Source organism: Gorilla gorilla, chromosome 9 (genome assembly GCF_029281585.2).
Source record: "Gorilla gorilla gorilla isolate KB3781 chromosome 9, NHGRI_mGorGor1-v2.1_pri, whole genome shotgun sequence".
NCBI lineage: Eukaryota > Metazoa > Chordata > Mammalia > Primates > Hominidae > Gorilla > Gorilla gorilla.
In genome coordinates, this window is record NC_073233.2 from 7,327,833 (window position 1) to 7,346,457 (window position 18,625).

General features: G+C 62.1%; 1 protein-coding gene across 4 annotated transcripts in view; it reads right to left on the minus strand.

Moving 5' to 3' along the window:
• CHID1 (chitinase domain containing 1) overlaps nucleotides 1–18,625 on the minus strand; it is a 42,766-nt gene that overhangs the window by 14,179 nt on the left and 9,962 nt on the right. For 2 of the 4 annotated variants that reach the window (XM_004050392.5, XM_063710863.1), the window contains 6 exons: nucleotides 18,509–18,553; nucleotides 17,577–17,683; nucleotides 16,911–16,972; nucleotides 10,533–10,625; nucleotides 1,346–1,447; nucleotides 550–705 (listed from right to left, as the gene is read on the minus strand). In XM_004050392.5, the coding sequence (XP_004050440.1) occupies nucleotides 550–705; nucleotides 1,346–1,447; nucleotides 10,533–10,625; nucleotides 16,911–16,972; nucleotides 17,577–17,683; nucleotides 18,509–18,553 (565 nt within the window). The remainder of the gene's footprint in view (nucleotides 1–549; nucleotides 706–1,345; nucleotides 1,448–10,532; nucleotides 10,626–16,910; nucleotides 16,973–17,576; nucleotides 17,684–18,508; nucleotides 18,554–18,625) is intronic. The other 2 variants (XM_004050393.4, XM_019036313.4) reach the window with 1 other exon arrangement.

Here is an 18,625-nt window from a genome sequence, read left to right on the forward strand (position 1 = left end):
GCAGGGAGGACAGCAACACAGGCAGGAGAAAGAGGTGGCGGTGAAACGCCGTCCGAATGAGAGGGCGGCCACATGCTTAAGGTGCCAGTGAAAAAACCGACAGCCAGAATTCTACAGCCAGGAAAGATGTCCTCCAGAAATGAAGTAAAGTAATGCCAACAAGAAACCACACTCGCAGAGCATACCAAGAACACACAAAGCAGGAAATTACTCCCGGGCAGAGGAGAGGAGGAGGAGCATTCAACCCAGGAGGCCCCGGCCCGGCCTGTATGCTGTGGGGCAAGGCTGACAGGTGGGGGAAGCCTCAGTCCCAGCCTCACGCAGATGTGGGGACAGCTAATGTGGCGGTGTCATGGGTGGTGACCACAGTGGGGGCTGCGGTGGGGTAGGCACCAAGCAGGACCGGCTCCTGGCCCAGCCCCTATCTCTGACTCTGTGGGGCACAAGCCCCAGGGGACCGGGACCCTCCCCATCACTCTATCTCCTTACACCCACACCCACCTGCACCCAGTGACACCTTCAGCACGGCAGGGAGAACCCTTGGCTCACCTGGCCCCGACAACAGGCTCACGGGCATCCTTGGAGGTCGCGTAGTCCATACCATAGAAGTTGAGCCCCAGGAGGATTTTGCTTCGCCACTTGGACTTGGGGTCCAGGACCTGGACGCAGGCTCGAACCCAGGACAGGGGTGCATTAGGGCCAGGCCTGCAGGGCAAGGGGTGAGCGAGTTTCAGCAACAGGGAGGGCCCCGCACCTGAGCCATCACTGGGGCCCTCCACTGAGGGGTGCATCCTCCCCATGCTGCGGCTGACACCTCTAGAGAGTTGTAAAGAACAGAAGTCACCCATCAGAAAGGGCTGTCAGCAGAGCGGGCCCATGAGGGACAACACACCCAGGGCCAGGCACTCATGTGCGGCCCCCACTCCACAGCCACAGGCAGGAGTCCGCATGACACAGTGGGAAGGAGGTCAGCAGACACAAGGCCTTCTGGGCATCCTTCCTGAGGTCTCCCTGCCTGCGCCTGTGTCACACGGCCCTCCCACAACAGTGTGGCTCAGGCGAAAGAGGACAGGGCGGCATCGGGCAGCAGCAGGACTATGCCTGTGCCCTGCCCGTGACCCAGCTCCACCAGAGGCAGGGCCCCACCCACGTGACCACCACAGGGCATGGGGCAGGTGCAGTGCCACTGGCTTCCCTCAGGTGGGCGTCCAGGCTCAGCAGGTGACCTTGTGCACAGAACCACAGGCAAGAGGGCATCAGCTGTGCCCAGGAGCCCCCCAGGTCCACACTCACTGCTGCACTGTGGAGTCTGCTGTGCCCAGGAGCCCCCCAAGCCCACACTCACTGATGCGCTGTAGAGTAGTCGTAGGTCATGAGGCTGAAACCATCCAGCACGGGGGCCAGCTGCTCAAACTCCTTGTGCGTGAACATGCCCAGCTGGTCGGTCCTGTAACAGACAGGTGCAGCCACCTCAGGCTGCTATGCCCTGCCTGAAGCCCCTCCCCAGCTGCGGTTCAGCTGGGGTGAGAGCAAGCTGCCTGTGGGGGACTCGGGTCACTTTTCCCAAGGGGAAGAGTGTTCTCCTGGGGTGGGGACAGCCTGCAGCTTGGTTGGGGCCACAGAGGCTGGGGGCTGGGAGACACAGGGGGATGTAGTCATGGGGGCCCAGAGGTCTCTCTGAGACCAGGGTACAGCTGAGAATGACAGACCTAATGGCGGGGAGACCTGGGCCAGGGCTGCCCATGGAGGGGCAAGGTCAGTGGAGAGTGGCCAAGAGGATGGGCCACTCCCAAGAGCTGGGGTTGCTGAGATGGAGGTGACTGATCCAGGCTCCCAGGAGCATCCCCTCCCGGAGTCTGCAGCAAAGCCTCCCTGAAGGCAGAAGCAGCTCCTGGGACGCAGCCCTCAAGCCCACTCAGGGTCGGCCTGGCCCAGCCAGGCTGTCCAAAGCCCTCACTGGACCTCAGCAGGTAGATGGGAAGGACAAGTGCTTGGCTCCCACGGATGGAGCAAGGCTGTGTGGCACACTCCCCAGCATGGGGGAAGGGGCGCCAGGGCAGGTGGTCGGCTGCGGACACCTGTGGCATGGGCACTGTGGAGGAAGTGGCCCTGTTCTGTCTGCCTGGCCCCTGGGCCATCTCTGGATGGCAGCCCTTCCCTCGGGGACCTGCTCCTTCCTGACCTGGATCCACTGGGGACTAGTGTCTCCTGGGGCAGCCTTCCCACCTGGCCCAGGGAGAGCTGGGTGCTGGCCTACGGCCCCTCCACACCCAGATCTATAAGCCAAGGGGAGACAGGAGCAGTACATGAAGGTCAACACCGAGGGGGCCAAGGGCCCCACGGCAGCAGGACATAGGACAACAGCATGGGGGATGCGGCCGGAGGAGCAGCATGCACTGAAGTGAGGGGGGGGTCCCTGTGAGGCAGTGAGGCTGTGGACCCTGATCTCCCTTAGTTGTGACCCCTCCTCTGCTCAAGGGTCACTGGGCTACCAAATCTGGACCACGCCAAGGGCCTCAGTGCTGGGGCTTCTGTCAGGGGCTTGAGGGCCCAAGACACCTCCTGCAGATCCCTGGACCCACCTGGCAGGTCTGAGGAGCCCCTCTCCAGATGTGCAGTTTTATCCCAGCCCCTGCCTTGAGTCTACCAGGACCAAGGTCTGGGCCTTCCTCATCTGCTGAGCACGATGAGAGGCCCAGGCCCCAGAGTTTGTCCGCCCCAGGCTGTCCCGGCCTGCAGGTACGTGGAGCATCATCCATGGTCCCCTCAGCCCCGACCTCTTTTCCTGATGCCTGCCAGCCCCACCACTCAGGCACAGTCAGCCTCCCCAGATCCCCGACAAACACCTCCCAGCACTATGCCCATCACTCCCAGTGGCCACCCTCAGTGCCTGGGCCCCTCTCTATAGCCAGGTGCCCCTAAGACTTCAGCCCCAAATCCAGCTGTCCACTGGAACCTTCCTGCCCTGCAACCTCCCTCTGGGACGAGGCCTCCACCCAGGTCCTCTCACCGACACCCAAGGTCATTTCTTTTTTATTTCTGAGATGGGGTCTCTATGTCACCCAGGCTGGAGTGCAGCGGCACGATCCTATCTCACTACAGCCTTGAACTTCTGGGCTCAAGCGGTCCTCTTGCCTTTTTTAGTTGACTCAAAAAGGAAAAATGGGCCGGGCGCACTGGCTCACGCCTGTAATCCCAGCACTTTGGGAGGCCAAGACGGGAGGATCACGAGGTCAGGAGATCGAGACCATCCTGGCTAACACAGTGAAACCCCGTCTCTACTAAAAATACAAAAAAATTAGCCGGGCGTGGTGGTGGGCACCTGTAGTCCCAGCTACTCGGGAGGCTGAGGCAGGAGAATGGCGTGTGAAACCGGGAAGTGAAGCTTGCAGTGAGCCGAGATCGTGCCACTGCACTCCAGCCTGGGCGACAAAGCAACACTCCGTCTCAAAAAAAAAAAAAAAAAAAAGGAAAAATGGGCCAGGCGCAGTGGCTCACACCTGTAATCCCAGCATTTGGGGAGGCTGAGGCAGGTCAATCTCTTGAGCCCAGGAGTTAGAGTCCAGCCTGGGGAACACAGCAAGACTCTGTCTCCACATTAATTAAAAAATTAGCCAGGTGTGGTGGTGTGTGCCTGTAGTCCCAGCTACTTGGGGGGCTGAGGTGGGAGGATGGCTCAAGCCCGGGAGGTGGAGGCTGCCGTGAGCCCTGATCATGCCACTGCACTCCAGCCTGGCAACAGAGCAAGACAACTGATGAATCGGTCTTGCTGTGGACAGGGTGCTTGTGTCCCCACAAATGGTTATGTTGAAGCCCTAACCACTGATGCGATGGTTTCTGGAGACGGGGCCTTTAGGAGGTGATTAGAGCTAGACGAGGCCATGATGACGCGCCCCACGGTGGAGTTAGGGTCCCTATGAGAAGAGACACCACAGCTCTCTGCCATGTGAGGACACAGCAAAAAGGTGCCGATTGCACCAGGAAGAGGCCTTGCCGGAAGGCGGGCTTCGGGCTTGCCAGCGCCTCTCCGAGTTGGTCCCAGGCGGCCCCTTGGCCCCTCCCACACAGAGCCCCCCGGCTCACAGCCCCACATCACTCAGGTCCTGGCGGCAGATGCCAGGCAGCGTTGGCTGCGTCGGTTCCATCACTCAGGAGCCTGGCTGCTCCTGAGCCGTGATCTCCCCGTGGCTTTCATTTGTGCTTCTCTCATGAATAACATGGTAGAGCATCTTCTGGCCTGCCCATCAGCTCCATGCACGCATCCACTGTGGCCTCTCGTGGTTCAGAGTCCAGGTCTCCTGCCCGCTGTTCTCTGGGGTCTTTGTTGCTTTCTTTCTTTCCTTCTCTTCTGTTTTTGAGACAGGGTCTTGCTCTGTTGCCCAGGCTGGAGTGCAGTGGCACAATCTTGGCTCACTACAGCCTCAAGACCTTTTGAGCTCAAGCTCCTCCTCTCAGCCTCCCGAGCAGCTGGGACCACAGGTGCCACCATGTCCAGCTAATTTTTAAATTTTTTGTAAAGATGAGGTCTCGCTATGTTGCCCAGGCTGGTCGCAAACTCCTGGGCTCAAGCGATCCTCCTGCCCCAGCCTCCCCAAATGCTGGCATTACAGGCGGGCACCTCCACACGCAGCCCGTCGTTGCTTTCCCACCACCGTGTTCACATTTTCTCTCCCTCTAGCTCTCTCAGGTGGTCATGTGCTCTTGGTCAGTGGCGTGGGCAGCATCGTGCTCCTGGTGAGAGGCTGGTCTTCTTGCTCCTTTGTGGTATCTTCTGATGCACCCGCATCCTGGTCAGAGTTGTCTGTGTCTGTCACTCCTTCCTCTCACGTGCTCCACGGTTCTGCTTCTGACTTGGGCCTTTGCTGCACCTAGGACCATGGCCAGCATGACTGCCTGTCCCTTTGGCTCCTACTTTGCCAATCTCATGGCAGCCCTGTCAGCCGCAGCTTCTACTCTGCAGGGGCCTGTCCCACAGTCCAACCCCTCCCCTGTGCCCATGATGCCCTTCCGAGCACCCAGTCCCGCTTCACACGCTGCTATCAGACATGTGGGGTCCTGCCGTGAGCCGGGCTCGTGTGCCTCCCCCACATCCACGGTGCTGCAACGCCACTGTCCCTCTCATGGGCGCCGTGCCCTCCACCACCTCATGGCCTTGGCCCCACCAGGCACTCCTGGCAGAGCTGGCTTCACTCCACAAGGCCTTGGTAGGTGAGGCCACGTGTCCAGGATCTGGTTCCCACCAGCTACAGAATGTGGCACAGAAACCACGAATGCCCCCTATGCGTCCACCAGAAATGCAGCTCCACGACATCCCCAAGCAGGAAGGGGCAGTCCTGCCAGGGGACATGGCTCCACACCACGCCCCTCAGTGCAGCATGCTGACATGTGACATGCCTGTGGCACAGCTTGCATTTTCCCTTTGGGGCTCACGCAGCCGCCCACTGACCCAACAACTCTGCTACAGCTGGGCACCGACCACGGCCGCAGGCTAGGAATGGTCCTCACGCTTTCAAGGGTGGTAACAACACGAGGGAACAAAGCAGGCCCCATCCAGAGGCGGAAGCAGCTCACGGTGGTGATCAGTGGGAGAGAGAGGGGAGGGCACCAGGCCTGTGCCCCCGGTCCTGCCAACCCCCACCTGGCGCTGGCGCTGGGGACCACCCGGGAATGTGGACCTCCTCCTACTTGCAAGAAACACTGCAAAAGGGCCACTGCCAGGTGTCCTCCCCAGCCTGTGTCCTTCACCCAGACATATGTGAGAGCCGGCAGCGGAGCCATCTGTCTCTGTGCCCCGTGGCACCTGGACAAGAGGGGATCACCACGGCTGAGCAATGAGGTAACAGCTTGTCACGGATTAGACGCAGCGTGACTTCCGATGAACAGGAATTACTGCTCACACCGAAAACACCATGTTCTGAATTCCTTTCTGAGGAACGAAAGCCCCGGGAGGAAGGAAAGAAGGAAAAGGAGCTCATCACAGCCAGCTGCCGGCCCTCCCATCGCCATGTCCTGGGTGGGCCCCATGCAGGCAGCGGCATGCAAGGTGAGTGCCCACTAGGCCTCGACTGGACCCCGGGCCCACACCAACGCCAGTGCCTGCCCACTCGGCCTCGACTGGACCCCGGGGCCCACACCAACGCCAGTGCCCCTCCCCCTCCAGACGGCTGGAGCGCTCTGCTCTTCCTGGGCTGCCCCTGCTCAGGCTTTGTGCTGAGACAGGCCGCTCTGTGCCCCAGGGCCCTGGGGGTGCACTGCCCAGCTGGCTGCCTCACACTGAACAATCCCAGGCTGGGGCCTGACCAGGTTCCTCCAGCCACGTGGACCCCACAGCTGCCAAAGGCCGGGGCGGCTGCAGCCTCCAGAACAGGGTCCTCCCAGATCCGAGGGGAGACGGTGACACGAGTGAGCCCACAGTCTCCTGCCATGTACCCACACCGTCCCTCCAGCACAGCACGACTCTCACGTTCTACCTGCGACCTCCCTGAAACCCCCACCCACCCACCTTGGTCCTGACACTGGGCCCACGTGGCAGATGCCCCCTCTTCCCTCGGCCGACCAGCTGCCATCTCTGGGTGACATCTGCATCACTGCAGTTGACGCCAGGCAAAAGGAACGTCGGCTCCACGTCAACCCCTCCCGCCGCCATCTGCTGGGGTGGGCCCATCTCTTCCCTGCTCCTGCACTCCAGCTACCAGACCCTGTGGGCTTAGCCTCCATGTCTCCCTAGACTCTCATCTTCCAGCCACCCAGCAGGGGAGAGCCGTAGTCTCTGACCTCCATTCAGCTGACCTCCCTCCAGGCTGAATGTGAGGAAGGCGTGGGTTTCGCCTATGGTCCCTAGTCCCTGCCAGCCACACCGCCTGGCCCTATAGTTGCCACCTGCAGAGCCAGGCCCCACAGCAGCACTGAGGGAATGCCAGTCCCCAACCCTAACAGAGATGGTGGCATCACTGTCAGGCCCCATAGCAGTCCAAGGGAATACCTTTCCCCAACCCTAACAGATGCTGGCATCACTGTCCCTGCAATCTCCCACGCTCAGGGCATCTGCCCCCAGCAGCCAGCGGCCACAGCTGTTCCTCCACCCACAGCTCCCCTCCGCCTCTGCCCGCCTGTCAGAGATTTCTGAACCTGCTCCCCATGGCCTTGGGTCGCCTGGCCCCCGTCTGCTGCTGCTGGCACCCTCGCCCCTCACGATGGCTGCTCTACTGTTCATCAGCCTGCAGGCCCAGCCCGCTCCCTGACTGGCCGGTTAGCACCCTTCAGCCCTTTGGGGCCCGACCTCAGCCTGGACCTCGGCCTGTCCACACTGCATGGGGTGCCTACAGTCCCCCACAGAGGCCTCAACACACACTGCCAGCACGTGGCCTGCCCCATCCCCCGAGGCTGCGGGCAAGAGGCAGGTGGGCGATGGGAGCAGGGGCCTCTGTGCAAATGTGCTTGCTGGGGATCCAGTGACGGCGCCCCCATGCGTTACCTTTCTCTGACTGCTGAGTCAGGCTGCACATACAGTGATGGCCTGCCCTAAACCATAGGGCTTGGAGGAGATGGCCAGGGTCGTGGCCCCGCCCACCTCAGAGTGGACCACTGACAACAAGGCCGGCAACGGCGCCAGCAGGGCCCAGGAAGGAAACCAGCCCTTCCTGGGTTCCTGAGGTCAGCTCCCTGGACCCAAGGGGGTCCCAGTAGCTAAGGATGCCCAGAAAACACAAGGGGCCAACTAGAGACTGACCCAAGGGTTCTGCTCCCATGTTAAGGACGGCACCACCACATGGGCACCTGGGGACAGCCTGTTGGCCCCACTGGCCTGTGGGGTTTACGCTGTGGCTTTGCCCCTGGGTCTCCTCCATTGCTGAGACTGACTGTGGGAGCAGGGCTGGAGGTCAGCAGAGTGCTCAGTTCCAGGACCAGAGACCCTGGGGTCTGTGGCAGCTGAGTTAGGGCTGCCTCTGTCTGCTGACAAAGGACACGATAAAATTTGCATTTGGCGACTGGGGGTGCCCCTCCCTGCAGCACGCAGACCTCTCTCCGGGGGCCGTTGTTCTACGGACAGCGCCCCTGGAAAGAGAGAGCCTGTGTGCTGGCAGCGCCGCTCTTGGGAGGTGAGTGACAAGCACAATTACATTCTGCTGCAAAAGCACCAGGGACAGGGATTTACGAGGCTTCTCTGCAGTCGCTGCTCTTCCCTCAGAGTGGGATGGGGGAGGATAAACACAGATGACAAAACAGCCCTCCTCACCTCTGGGGCTGTAGCCAGAGCCTCGGGAGAACCCACGGGAGCCTCAGCACCTTCACCGGCCCCGCCGACTGGGAAGGCACAGCCCTGTGCTCCAGTGGAGCGGGCGCACAACAGCAGTGCCCAGCCCTCCCCCGAGCTGGGTCCCACTTCCCCGGGGACCCCCACCGTGGGCCTCGGCCCCGCCCCCAGCCTGGTCACAGTGCCCACAGCCCTGGCGTGCATCCCACCCTACAGCTGCAACCCCACCAGCGCCCTGCAAATGGAGTTGTGAGCTTTGGTTGCTGTGGGGTGAGGGGCAGGGACGTGGCCCAGCTCCAACTGCCCACTTCCTGCCTAGGGCCAGAAGCTCAGGCAGAGGCTGCCACCAGCAGAAGACAGGCACCTGGTCCTCTGCCCCAGCCTCAAGAACTGCCCTGGGCTCCTGAGCTGGTCTCCACCGATGGCTGCTTCTGCAGCTCCCCTAAGCACAAAGGGCAACCCGGGAGCCCCATGAAATCGGTGCCTCACAGAGGTGGCCACGCCCATGGCCTCTGGACAAGGAGTGTCTGCCGCCCCAAGGAATCTTCTCCCAGCCCCAGGCCTGCAGTCCTCCCAACCACCTGAGACAGGTGCTGTCAGCTCAGCAAGGACGTGTCCTCACAGCCAGCCCCTGCCAGCCCTCTTCAAACCCTGGGAACACAGGTCAGACATTAGTGCCTCACATCGGAAAAGGCTGGCCACGGTGGCTTGGGAGGCCGAGGTGGGATGATCGCTTGAGCCCAGGAGTTCAAGACCAGCCTGGGCAACATGGCGAAACCTCATTTCCAAAAAAAAAAAAAAAAAAAAAAAAATACACAAATTAGCTGGGTGTGGTGGCATGTGCCTGTAGTCCCAGCTACTCAGGAGGCTGAGGTGGGGGATCACTTGAGCCTGGGAGGCAGAGGCTGCAGTGAGATAAGATCGCACCACTGCACTCCAGCCTGGGCGACAGAGTGAGACTCTATCTCAAAAAAAAGAAAAAGAAAAGAAAAAGACGCAGCGTGGGGCCCCAAACCCGGGACACAGGCGAGACCCCAGCCCTGGACTTGGGCCCGTTATTGCCAGGGAGGCTGAGGTTGCTGGGCTGCAGGAGCAGAACTGCCGAGGCACAGCCAGGCCCCTGCCCACCAGCACCACCCACAGGTCAGCCCAGCTGGCACATAAGGGAGAAGGAGGGGCCAGGGCACACAGCAGTGCTGCAGACAGGAGGCTCCCCAGGGCTCGGCCTGGGACAGGACCCCCAACGCCTGGTCACAGGCAGAGGGAGTTCTGTCTGCACAATGCGGGGTACGTGTGCAAGCTCAGGCCATGCACGAAGCAGCCCCCAGGGCTCAGCCCTCAGCACCTCTTCTGCTTTCCACTTTCCAGGTTCTTCCATCAAAGGATCAGTCTGAGCCCAAAAGAAACTAGCAACTGCGTTGTGCTGGGAGCCAGAAGGGTCTAAGCAGAGCCTGCCCCAGCTCCAGGGGAGGAACCTGGCCACGACAGCGGGACCAGGGGCACAGGTCTGAAACCTGGTCTGCAGGACATGCTGCTGTTTCTGTCCCAGCACTGCCTTGCCCAGTTGCAGCCCACATTGATCAGCGGAGAGCCCTGGAAAGCTTGGAGAGAAAAGTCGGTTGACTGTGCAAAGGGCCCTCAGCAGCCTACAGGCTGTGAAGGAGGCCACCAAGCTGCCTCCTTAGCCAGGGGTGCTACCCTGAGGGCATGGCCGGCCTGTGCTGGCACAGGCATCTGCAGGGTGGCTGCCTCCTGTGAGCACAAATTGGCTCTTCTGTGAGTCCCTCTAGCCACTCTCGGGTTTGGGGGTGCACCCAACCGCACACAGCGAGTGGCCCGCAGTCACCTCTTTGCCTCTGGAGGGAGAGAAGGCTGCTGAGGTGCAGAGGGCTGGCAGCTTTCCAGAGTGGCGGGCCGGGAAGCCCAGTGTCTGCCTGAGGGGCTGCCCTGGGCAGAGCCCTGGGACTTCTGCCTCGACACCTTGGGGTGCCCCCCAGCCAAGCCAGCCGTGCCTGGGCTCTGTGACTCCCCAACCCAGCCTGCTTCTGTCCACTTGGCCCCCAGGTCTGCCCCTGGGACTCACGTGCTGACTTGGAGCCTTCTCTGTGCCCAGCACAGGGGCACAGAGTGTGTGTGGCAGCTGAAGCCTGTATACAGACGGGATGAGGTTTGGGTGCTGAGCAGGAGGGCCTGGGCCCTTTGGCCGGCACCTTGCACTGGCTGCCCCCGACCCCAGAGCCCTCCACAGCCACCCCCACATCTCAAGAGCGGCACTTACCCAGGGGTGATGGCAGGCGGGATGACCAGGAGGGCCAGCAGCCGGGCCTGGTGCAGAGCCTCGGCCAGGTGGGTGAGCATGTGGATGAGGCCCCTGCAAGAACCGAGAGGTGGGGTCAGCAGTGCCTGGCACTGAGGCCTCTCCCAGGGTTCTGTGACACCCGCTGCCTCAGGGAGGGGTGGGGCTGGTCCCCAGCCTGACACCCTGCAGCAGGGCAGGTGGGTCCCTTCGTGGGAACTTCCTATCCATCTCTGGATGTAGCCCCAACAACAATGTCTCATGCCCCAATGGGCCCCCCTAGAGTGGGGGCCTGTGCAGTACCCCAGGAATCCCCAGAAAGAGGGGCTCAAACAACCAGAGACAGCCCCACGTGTGTACATCACACTTCAGACACCTAAAGACATGGCAGGTTAAAAAAAAAAAAAAAAAGCTGGGCACGGTGGCTCACGCCGGTAATCCCAGCACCTTGGGAGGCCGAGATAGGCGGTCACCTGAGGTCAGATCAGCTTGGCCAACATGGCAAAACCCCGCCTCTACTAAAAACACAAAGATTAGCAGGGTGTGGTGGCACGTGCCTGTAATCCGAGCTACTCAGGAGGCTGAGGCAGGAGAATCACTTGAACCCAGGAGATGGAGGTTGCAGTGAGCTGAGATCGCACCACTGCACTCCAGCCTGGGCTGAAGAGCATGACTCCGTCTCAAAAAAAAAAAGGACACACCAGGTAAGAAAAGGCCCCCAGCAGGCCCAGGACACTGACCCGAGGGCGGCCGCAGGGCACTCCAAGGGCCCCACCTGCCTGGTGTAGCTCAGGGAAGGAGAGGGCAGGGCACCGGGCAGGGCAGGAGACAGGGAGCAGCAGTTAGGCCTCCTCTGGCCCCTGGAGGTGGAGGGGGCAGGAGCATCTCAGAGCAGGCTGGCAGTGTTCCCCAAGAGATGGCACTAGCCTCCCTCCTAGCATGGCCTAGGAGCAGCCGTCAGGACCCCAGGCCGGCCGTGTGCACACGCTGGTGCCCATGAGTCTACCCTGCAGGTGGCCTCTGCAGAAACTGGCCTGGAGCACATGCTGCTGCAAAGCTGGGTTTCAGGGTGATACGTCCACACTGGGCAGGCTCTGGCTGTTACTGCACGTAGGAGACTGTCACTCTCATGCTGCAGGCCCCTGGGAGCAGCCCCAGCTGGGGAGGAGACCCACCCCTTAGGGGATGACAGGAGGACTGAGAGTGGGGCAAGAGCCGGCCTCTGGTGGCCCCAGGTCCCGCCCCACTCCAGCACAAGCCTCTGTGGGGCTCAGTGAGAACCGGGTTAGGTCAGGACGAGGTGACGGTTCCTCAGCTAGTACCCAGAGGCCCTGGTGCTCCCAATGGTGCCAGGACCAGGGCCTGGCACGTGCAACTGCTGCATAGTGGCAGCTCCTGTTTCCCTGACATGGCCCAAGTGGGACTGTCATTTTCCAAGCCAAGCCCCCGTCAATTCCTGGGTAACTCTGGCCCACATCATCTGGTGTTAGTTCTGCCAGCTGCAATGCAGGTACAGTCCTCAGTGGGGAGCAGTGTCTTTGGGCAGCCCGTCCTCACGCCTCTGCAGCTGTGTCCACAACTCTATGGGCACCAGAGGCTGTCACACACTGTGCGCCACTTAAGAGGTGGTGGTCAAGGAGGGTGCTGCCCCCGCCCCTGAAACACCAGAGCAAAGTGAGCAGAGTAAGCCCTGCCCAGATGCCTGGGGAAGCTGACCCTACCTGGGGGTCTCCTGCCTGGTTCCCAGCCTGTGGGCTCTATGCTGTCTGCAGGCACCCACAGCTCCTCAGGATGGTGGTGGGATGGCCTTCCTCCAGGGCCACACCAGACCTGAGGGCCAAAAGGTGCCCCCAGCCACTCTGTGAGGGGCCCAGGGAGCCCGGGTGTCCACCCACAGTCAGGCTCACGGTGTGGCCCAGAGCTGGCCTTCAAGGAGGACAGGTGTGAGTCAGGTCTACCCAGGCCCCCAGGAGACAACATGGGCCCCGGAGGCGACGTGAGCTGCAGCTACAGTGCTGCAGCATTGCCCGGAGTGCTCCTCATGACAGACCCCCTCATACTGCCAGCTGCTGGCACTGGTGGCTCCGAGCGCCCCTAACACAGCCCCTCTGGGCATGCGGACAACTGTAAGGGGCTGATCCAGAGCTCAGGAGGGACCAGAGGCAGCAACATCCCTTCTAAGAGCACCGCCAACAAACTCTGCAGGAAAAGGTGCCTCTGAGCCTCTGTCCAGGGCCCAGTGCATAGGACCGAACCTGCTAAGCCCAGTCTTGGGCCTGGCACACTGGGGGCTGGGGTCCCAGGTGGTGGTCAGAGGCAGGACTGTGCTGAGGCACCTCCCAGGCAGCAGAATGCCCAAAGGAATCTGCCAAGCTGCTGTGAGGAGCCTGGATACTGCCTGCCCCTGCCATGCTGGCAGCTCCCGACCTTCCCACAGCTCCCCACCTTCCTGCAGGAGCCTGGACACGAGGTGCTCGCAGGCTGCTCCCAACCGTCCTCCCCTGCTGCGGCCACTCTGGCTCAGCAACCCCCCTACTGCCTCCTGCCCTCCCACCCTGACATTAATGACCCGTCGGGAGCCCTGACACAACGAGGCTGTCTCAGCACCCGCAGCCTCCACCCCAGACACGAGGCTGTCTCAGTGCCCCCAGCCTCCACCCCAGACATGAGGCTGTCTCTGCACTCCCAGCCTCTACCCCAGACACAACGAGCCTGTCTCAGCACCCCCAGCCTCCACCCCAGACACGAGGCTGTCTCAGTGCCCCCAGCCTCCACCCCAGACATGAGGCTGTCTCAGTACCCCCAGCCTCCACCCCAGACATGAGGCTGTCTCAGCACTCCCAGCCTCTACCCCAGACACAACGAGGCTGTCTCAGCACTCCCAGCCTCTACCCCAGACAAAACAAGCATGTCTCAGCACCCCCAGCCTCCACCCCAGACACGAGGCTGTCTCAGCACCCCCAGCCTCCAGCCCAGACACAACGAGGCTGTCTCAGTGCCCCCAGCCTCCACCCTAGACACAACAAGCCTAAGCACCCCCGGCCTCCACCCCAGACATGAGGCTGTCTCAGTTCCCCCAGCCTCCACCCCAGACACAACGAGGCTGTCTCAGCACCCCCAGCCTCCACCCGAGACACGAGCCTGTCTCAGTACGCCCAGCCTCCACCCCAGACACGAGGCTGCCTCAGCACCCCCAGCCTCCACCCCAGACACAACGAGGCTGTCTCAGTGCCCCCAGCCTCCACCACAGACACAACGAGCCTGTCTCAGCACCCCCAGCCTCCACCCCAGACACGAGGCTGTCTCAGTGCCCCCAGCCTCCACCCCAGACATGAGGCTGTCTCAGTACCCCCAGCCTCCACCCCAGACATGAGGCTGTCTCAGCACTCCCAGCCTCTACCCCAGACAAAACAAGCATGTCTCAGCACCCCCAGCCTCCACCCCAGACACAACGAGGCTGTCTCAGCACCCCCAGCCTCCAGCCCAGACACAACGAGGCTGTCTCAGTGCCCCCAGCCTCCACCCTAGACACAACAAGCCTGTCTAAGCACCCCCGGCCTCCACCCCAGACATGAGGCTGTCTCAGTTCCCCCAGCCTCCACCCCAGACACAACGAGGCTGTCTCAGCACCCCCAGCCTCCACCCGAGACACGAGCCTGTCTCAGTACGCCCAGCCTCCACCCCAGACACGAGGCTGCCTCAGCACCCCCAGCCTCCACCCCAGACACAACGAGGCTGTCTCAGTGCCCCCAGCCTCCACCATAGACACAACGAGCCTGTCTCAGTACCCCCAGCCTCCACCCCAGACACGAGGCTGTGTCAGCACCCCCAGCCTCCACCCCAGGCACAACGAGGCTGTCTCAGTGCCCCCAGCCTCCACCCTAGACACAATGAGCCTGTCTCAGTACCCCCAGCCTCCACCCCAGGCACAACGAGGCTGTCTCAGTGCCCCCAGCCTCCACCCTAGACACAACGAGCCTGTCTCAGTACCCCCAGCCTCCACCCCAGACACAACGAGCCTGTCTCAGTACCCCCAGCCTCCACCCCAGGCACAACGAGGCTGTCTCAGTGCCCCCAGCCTCCACCCTAGACACAACGAGCCTGTCTCAGTACCCCCAGCCTCCACCCCAGGCACAACGAGCCTGTCTCAGCACCCCCAGCCTCCACCCCAGACATGAGGCTGTCTCAGCACCTGCAGCCTCCCACCCCAGACACAAGGCTGTCTCAGCGCCCCCAGCCTCCACCCCAGACACGAGCCTGTCTCAGCACCCCCAGCCTCCACCCGAGACGTGAGGCTGTCTCAGCGTCCCCAGCCTCCACCCCAGACACGAGCCTGTCTCAGCACCCCCAGCCTCCACCCCAGACACGAGGCTGTCTCCTGAGGAGCCTCTGGTGCCATCACACTGCCTACCTAATGCTCTGAAACGGAAATGAGTATGGCAAATCTCTGATTAATAGACCCGCTCTCCCAGGATTAGTGAGAAGGCTGGAAGCAGGCGGGCTCTGTCTCCTGCTGAGACACCCCTCTCCTCAGAGGGTAATGGAAGGTCAGCCCCGGCAGGGTCCACTGCCCACGGCTCAGCAAGAACCCCCCAAGGCAGGGCCTGGGATTGTCCCTCAGCCAGGAACGCAGGCACCTGATCCTCCGGCAAAGCTGGGGCCCCTCAGAGGCTGTGCAGACAACAGGCTCCCCACAGCCTTGCGGACATCCTTACCCCCACTGCAGTGCGCCTCCCAGCCTCCCTTCACACAGCTCCTTGTCCTCCTGCTGCTGCCAGGCCTCCCAGGAGGGAAGCAGACAGAGGAGCCTCTTGGACACATCCGGTAGGGGGCACACTGAGGGGTGCTGACTGAGGGAGTGGGGTCTGGGCACCAGGATCCAGTGGGGGATCACACTGAGGGGTGCTGGCGGAGGGTGTGGGGGTCTGGGCACCAGGATCCAGTGGCGGACCACACTGAGGGGTGCTGGCGGAGGGTGTGGGGGTCTGGGCACCAGGAAACAGGACTCCAGGGCTCTTCTGGAGCCGGGGCCTGGGAGCAGTTCCGGGAAGAGCCTTGGACTGCTGCCTCCCAGCCAGTGAGTCCCTCAGAGCCCAGTGGGAGGAACGGCGGGGCTGCAGAGGCTGGAGCCACTCACAGGGGCAGGGCCTGTACCGGCTCCAGGCTGAGGGTCCTCTTGAGCCCCTGGGCAGGAATCCTGCCCTACCTCTCATGGGCTCTGCCTCAACAATGTCCCTTCCCTCCCTCAAGCTTAAGATCTGTGTGGGGACGCTGCCCCAGGTGGGCAGAGCCTGGACCTGCAGCTCCTTTGCCCCCAGCAGCAATGGGATGAAAGTGCCATGGCTGCTGCAGGGGACACCATGCAGCCTGAGCTCAGGCCTGGGCTCTAAAGCCCAACCAGAACTACTTCAGGTGGTGGGGGCGGGGGAGCCGATTCCAGAACCCACGGCTCACACAGAAGGCTGAAGGGCTGGACAGCTGCCATAGGACTCTGCTGTCCAGGCACCTGCGGTGGAGACCGCGCCAGCCTCGCTCGTTGCAACCAGTGGAGTGAGAGGAGTCCACCTGTCCTGAGCATGTCGAGGACGCCCCCTACCAACATCCTGGGCAGCAGTCTGTCCCCCTGCTATCTTTTGCGGGGCAGTCGCCCACTTTGGCAGAACAGGGAAGGTAGCTGTTTCGGTGAGTTGGCAGGGCTGCTTGGGCAGGACCAAGGAAGGGCCATTCCTCAGGGCTGTGGTCAGTCCAGTCCAGGCCAGGCAGGGGAGCCATGGCACTTCCTATCACTCCCTCCGTTCCTGGTCATGTGGCCCACAGGGAGTGGGAACCCGCGAGGGTCATGGGTGGGCTGGGCTCTGATGTGGCAAAAGGAGGCGTGAGGGAGTGCTGTGGCCGCCTCCCGGTGGAGTGGACTGCTACAAAGCCTGGGGGCCTGGGAGGCAATCCCCAGAGGCCGCCATGGCGGTCCACACCATGGGTCCTGGCCGTGCTCAGGGACACCCCCAGGAAGGCTCCCCGAAGCTCAGTGAGGAGTTTCTGCTTGTGTCCAAGCTCAACCTGCTGTCACCATCCAGGCCATCTTTCTCTTGCCAAGTCCTCATGAATGAGGGTCCTCGAGTTCCTCTGACCACCCAAGAGAGGCATCAGGCCTGGTGCAGCAATGCGTTCAGAGCCGGCTGCCTGCCACAGGCTGCTTCCACTTTTCTGAGCAGGTGTCCATCTTTTGTGCAGCCCCATCCCCACCCCAGGCACAGGAACTGTGGAAGGAAGGCCCTCCCCAAACCCCTGGTCTTTCCTCCAGCCTCCTTCAAACACCAGGGCCAGGAGGAAGGCCACCCACCACCACCTGTGCCCACTCACACGCGCTTCTGGCTTAGCAGCTGGTTCCAGACCTCCACCACGAAGCCATCGAAATGCTGGTTCTGAAAGAAGCAGTCACAGGTAATGAGGGCCTGGAGGCCCAGGAGGGATGGGTGGAAAGACAAGAAGCCTGCCACCTCGGCCCACATGGTCGGGTTGTGGCCTGGTCACTTACGAGGCAAGACCCAAGCCTGGGCTGTATGCCCAGAAGGGCCTGTCTGAAGGAGGAAGTGTGGGGGGGTCCCAGAGGAACAGGAGTGGAGGGGCCAGTGGTCTCGTGCATCCTGCCCACCCATGCACCTCCCCAAACCCCACCACGGGGGCCTGGGGGCTCCCTGACCCGAGGCCCAGGCATACTGGCAGCCAGCAGGGCTGGGTCCCCTCCCAGGAGGGTAGCAGGCAGCTGGGCTTTGCCCAAGGGAAGAACCCTGGCCCAGCAGACAGATCTCCCATGCCTGGGACCTCCAGAGGACCCATGGTCAAGAAAGTGAACAGCAGTCTGAGCCTGGCTGATGCTGCCTTCCCTGGAAGACGGGGGCTGCACCAGAAGGTGCCCAGGGCAGAAGCCAGAAAAGCCGAGTGGAGGCCTCGCGGGAGGCCCAGACAGACGGCCAGGTGGGACCTGGGGGGCTGTGCTCAGAGGCTGGAGCAGCACACAGGTCTCACCTTTGCCACCTGGACCACGGTCTTGCTCAGCTCCTCTATCTCATCCTCACTGTCTAAGACGTTCCGGAAATCATCGTAAGTCCAGTCCTCAAACAGGAGCCGAGGCACTGCAGGGGCAACAGACACACACGGGGGCCGTGACTGGGAGATGCTGGAGGGCCCCTGCTGCTTGCTGCCTCAAAAGGGCATCCCCTTGGCCTCCAGAGGGAAGTGAGACCAGAGAGTGAGGGGCAGGGAGGCCACCTGGAGCAGCCACATGTCCAGAGAGGATGTCCCAGAGCCTCACAGGCTGGAGAGGGAGGGGTGGTGGGGAAGGAGCGAGCAGACACTGACAGTCCTGGTACCCTGACACCAGCTCCCCACAGGGCTCAGCATGGTAGTGGCCCCACCTTACAGGAGAGAGGCTGGGACAGACTCCGGCTGCTCCAACTCAGCCCTGTCACCTGCTTCTAGCATCCCCCAGAGTCTGTCCCTTGGCAACTTGTGCTCTTAATCCACTGCCTCTGAGGCTGCCACTGGACGTGGGGACACATGTCCCCCCTTCCCCAGCCGTGAGCTACAGGGGCACAGATGGGCCAGGGTCAGCATCACCCTCAGGCCAAGCCCAGGGCTTGGCCCCAGCTGCCCTGATAGGACTCATTAGGTGAATGAAGGAAGAAATGGGAGGGAGAACAATGAGGGCAATGCCACTGGCCAAGGAGGTGCTGGCTTTGGAGGGCCACAGTCTGTGTGGGGAGGAGAGCTCAGGACTCCAGCCAGACTAAGGGCTGTGAATGCCAGGCCAGGGCCAGCTTCATCTCTGAGCGGTCAAAGTAACCTGTGCTGCAGCAGCACAGCCGGGTGATCAGGAACACGTGGAGACCCCAGCGCCCACCTGTCCACCCTCGCAGGTTGAGCCATCAGGGCCTCCACTCCTGGCCTGCCAGACTTACCTATGTGCAGGCCCTTGGCATGCTTCCTGACAGCTCGCATCCACCCTGTGGGACATGGAGGGGACAGTCAACACAAGCACGTGCACCCAACTGGAAGACCCAGCCTACCTGAGAAGG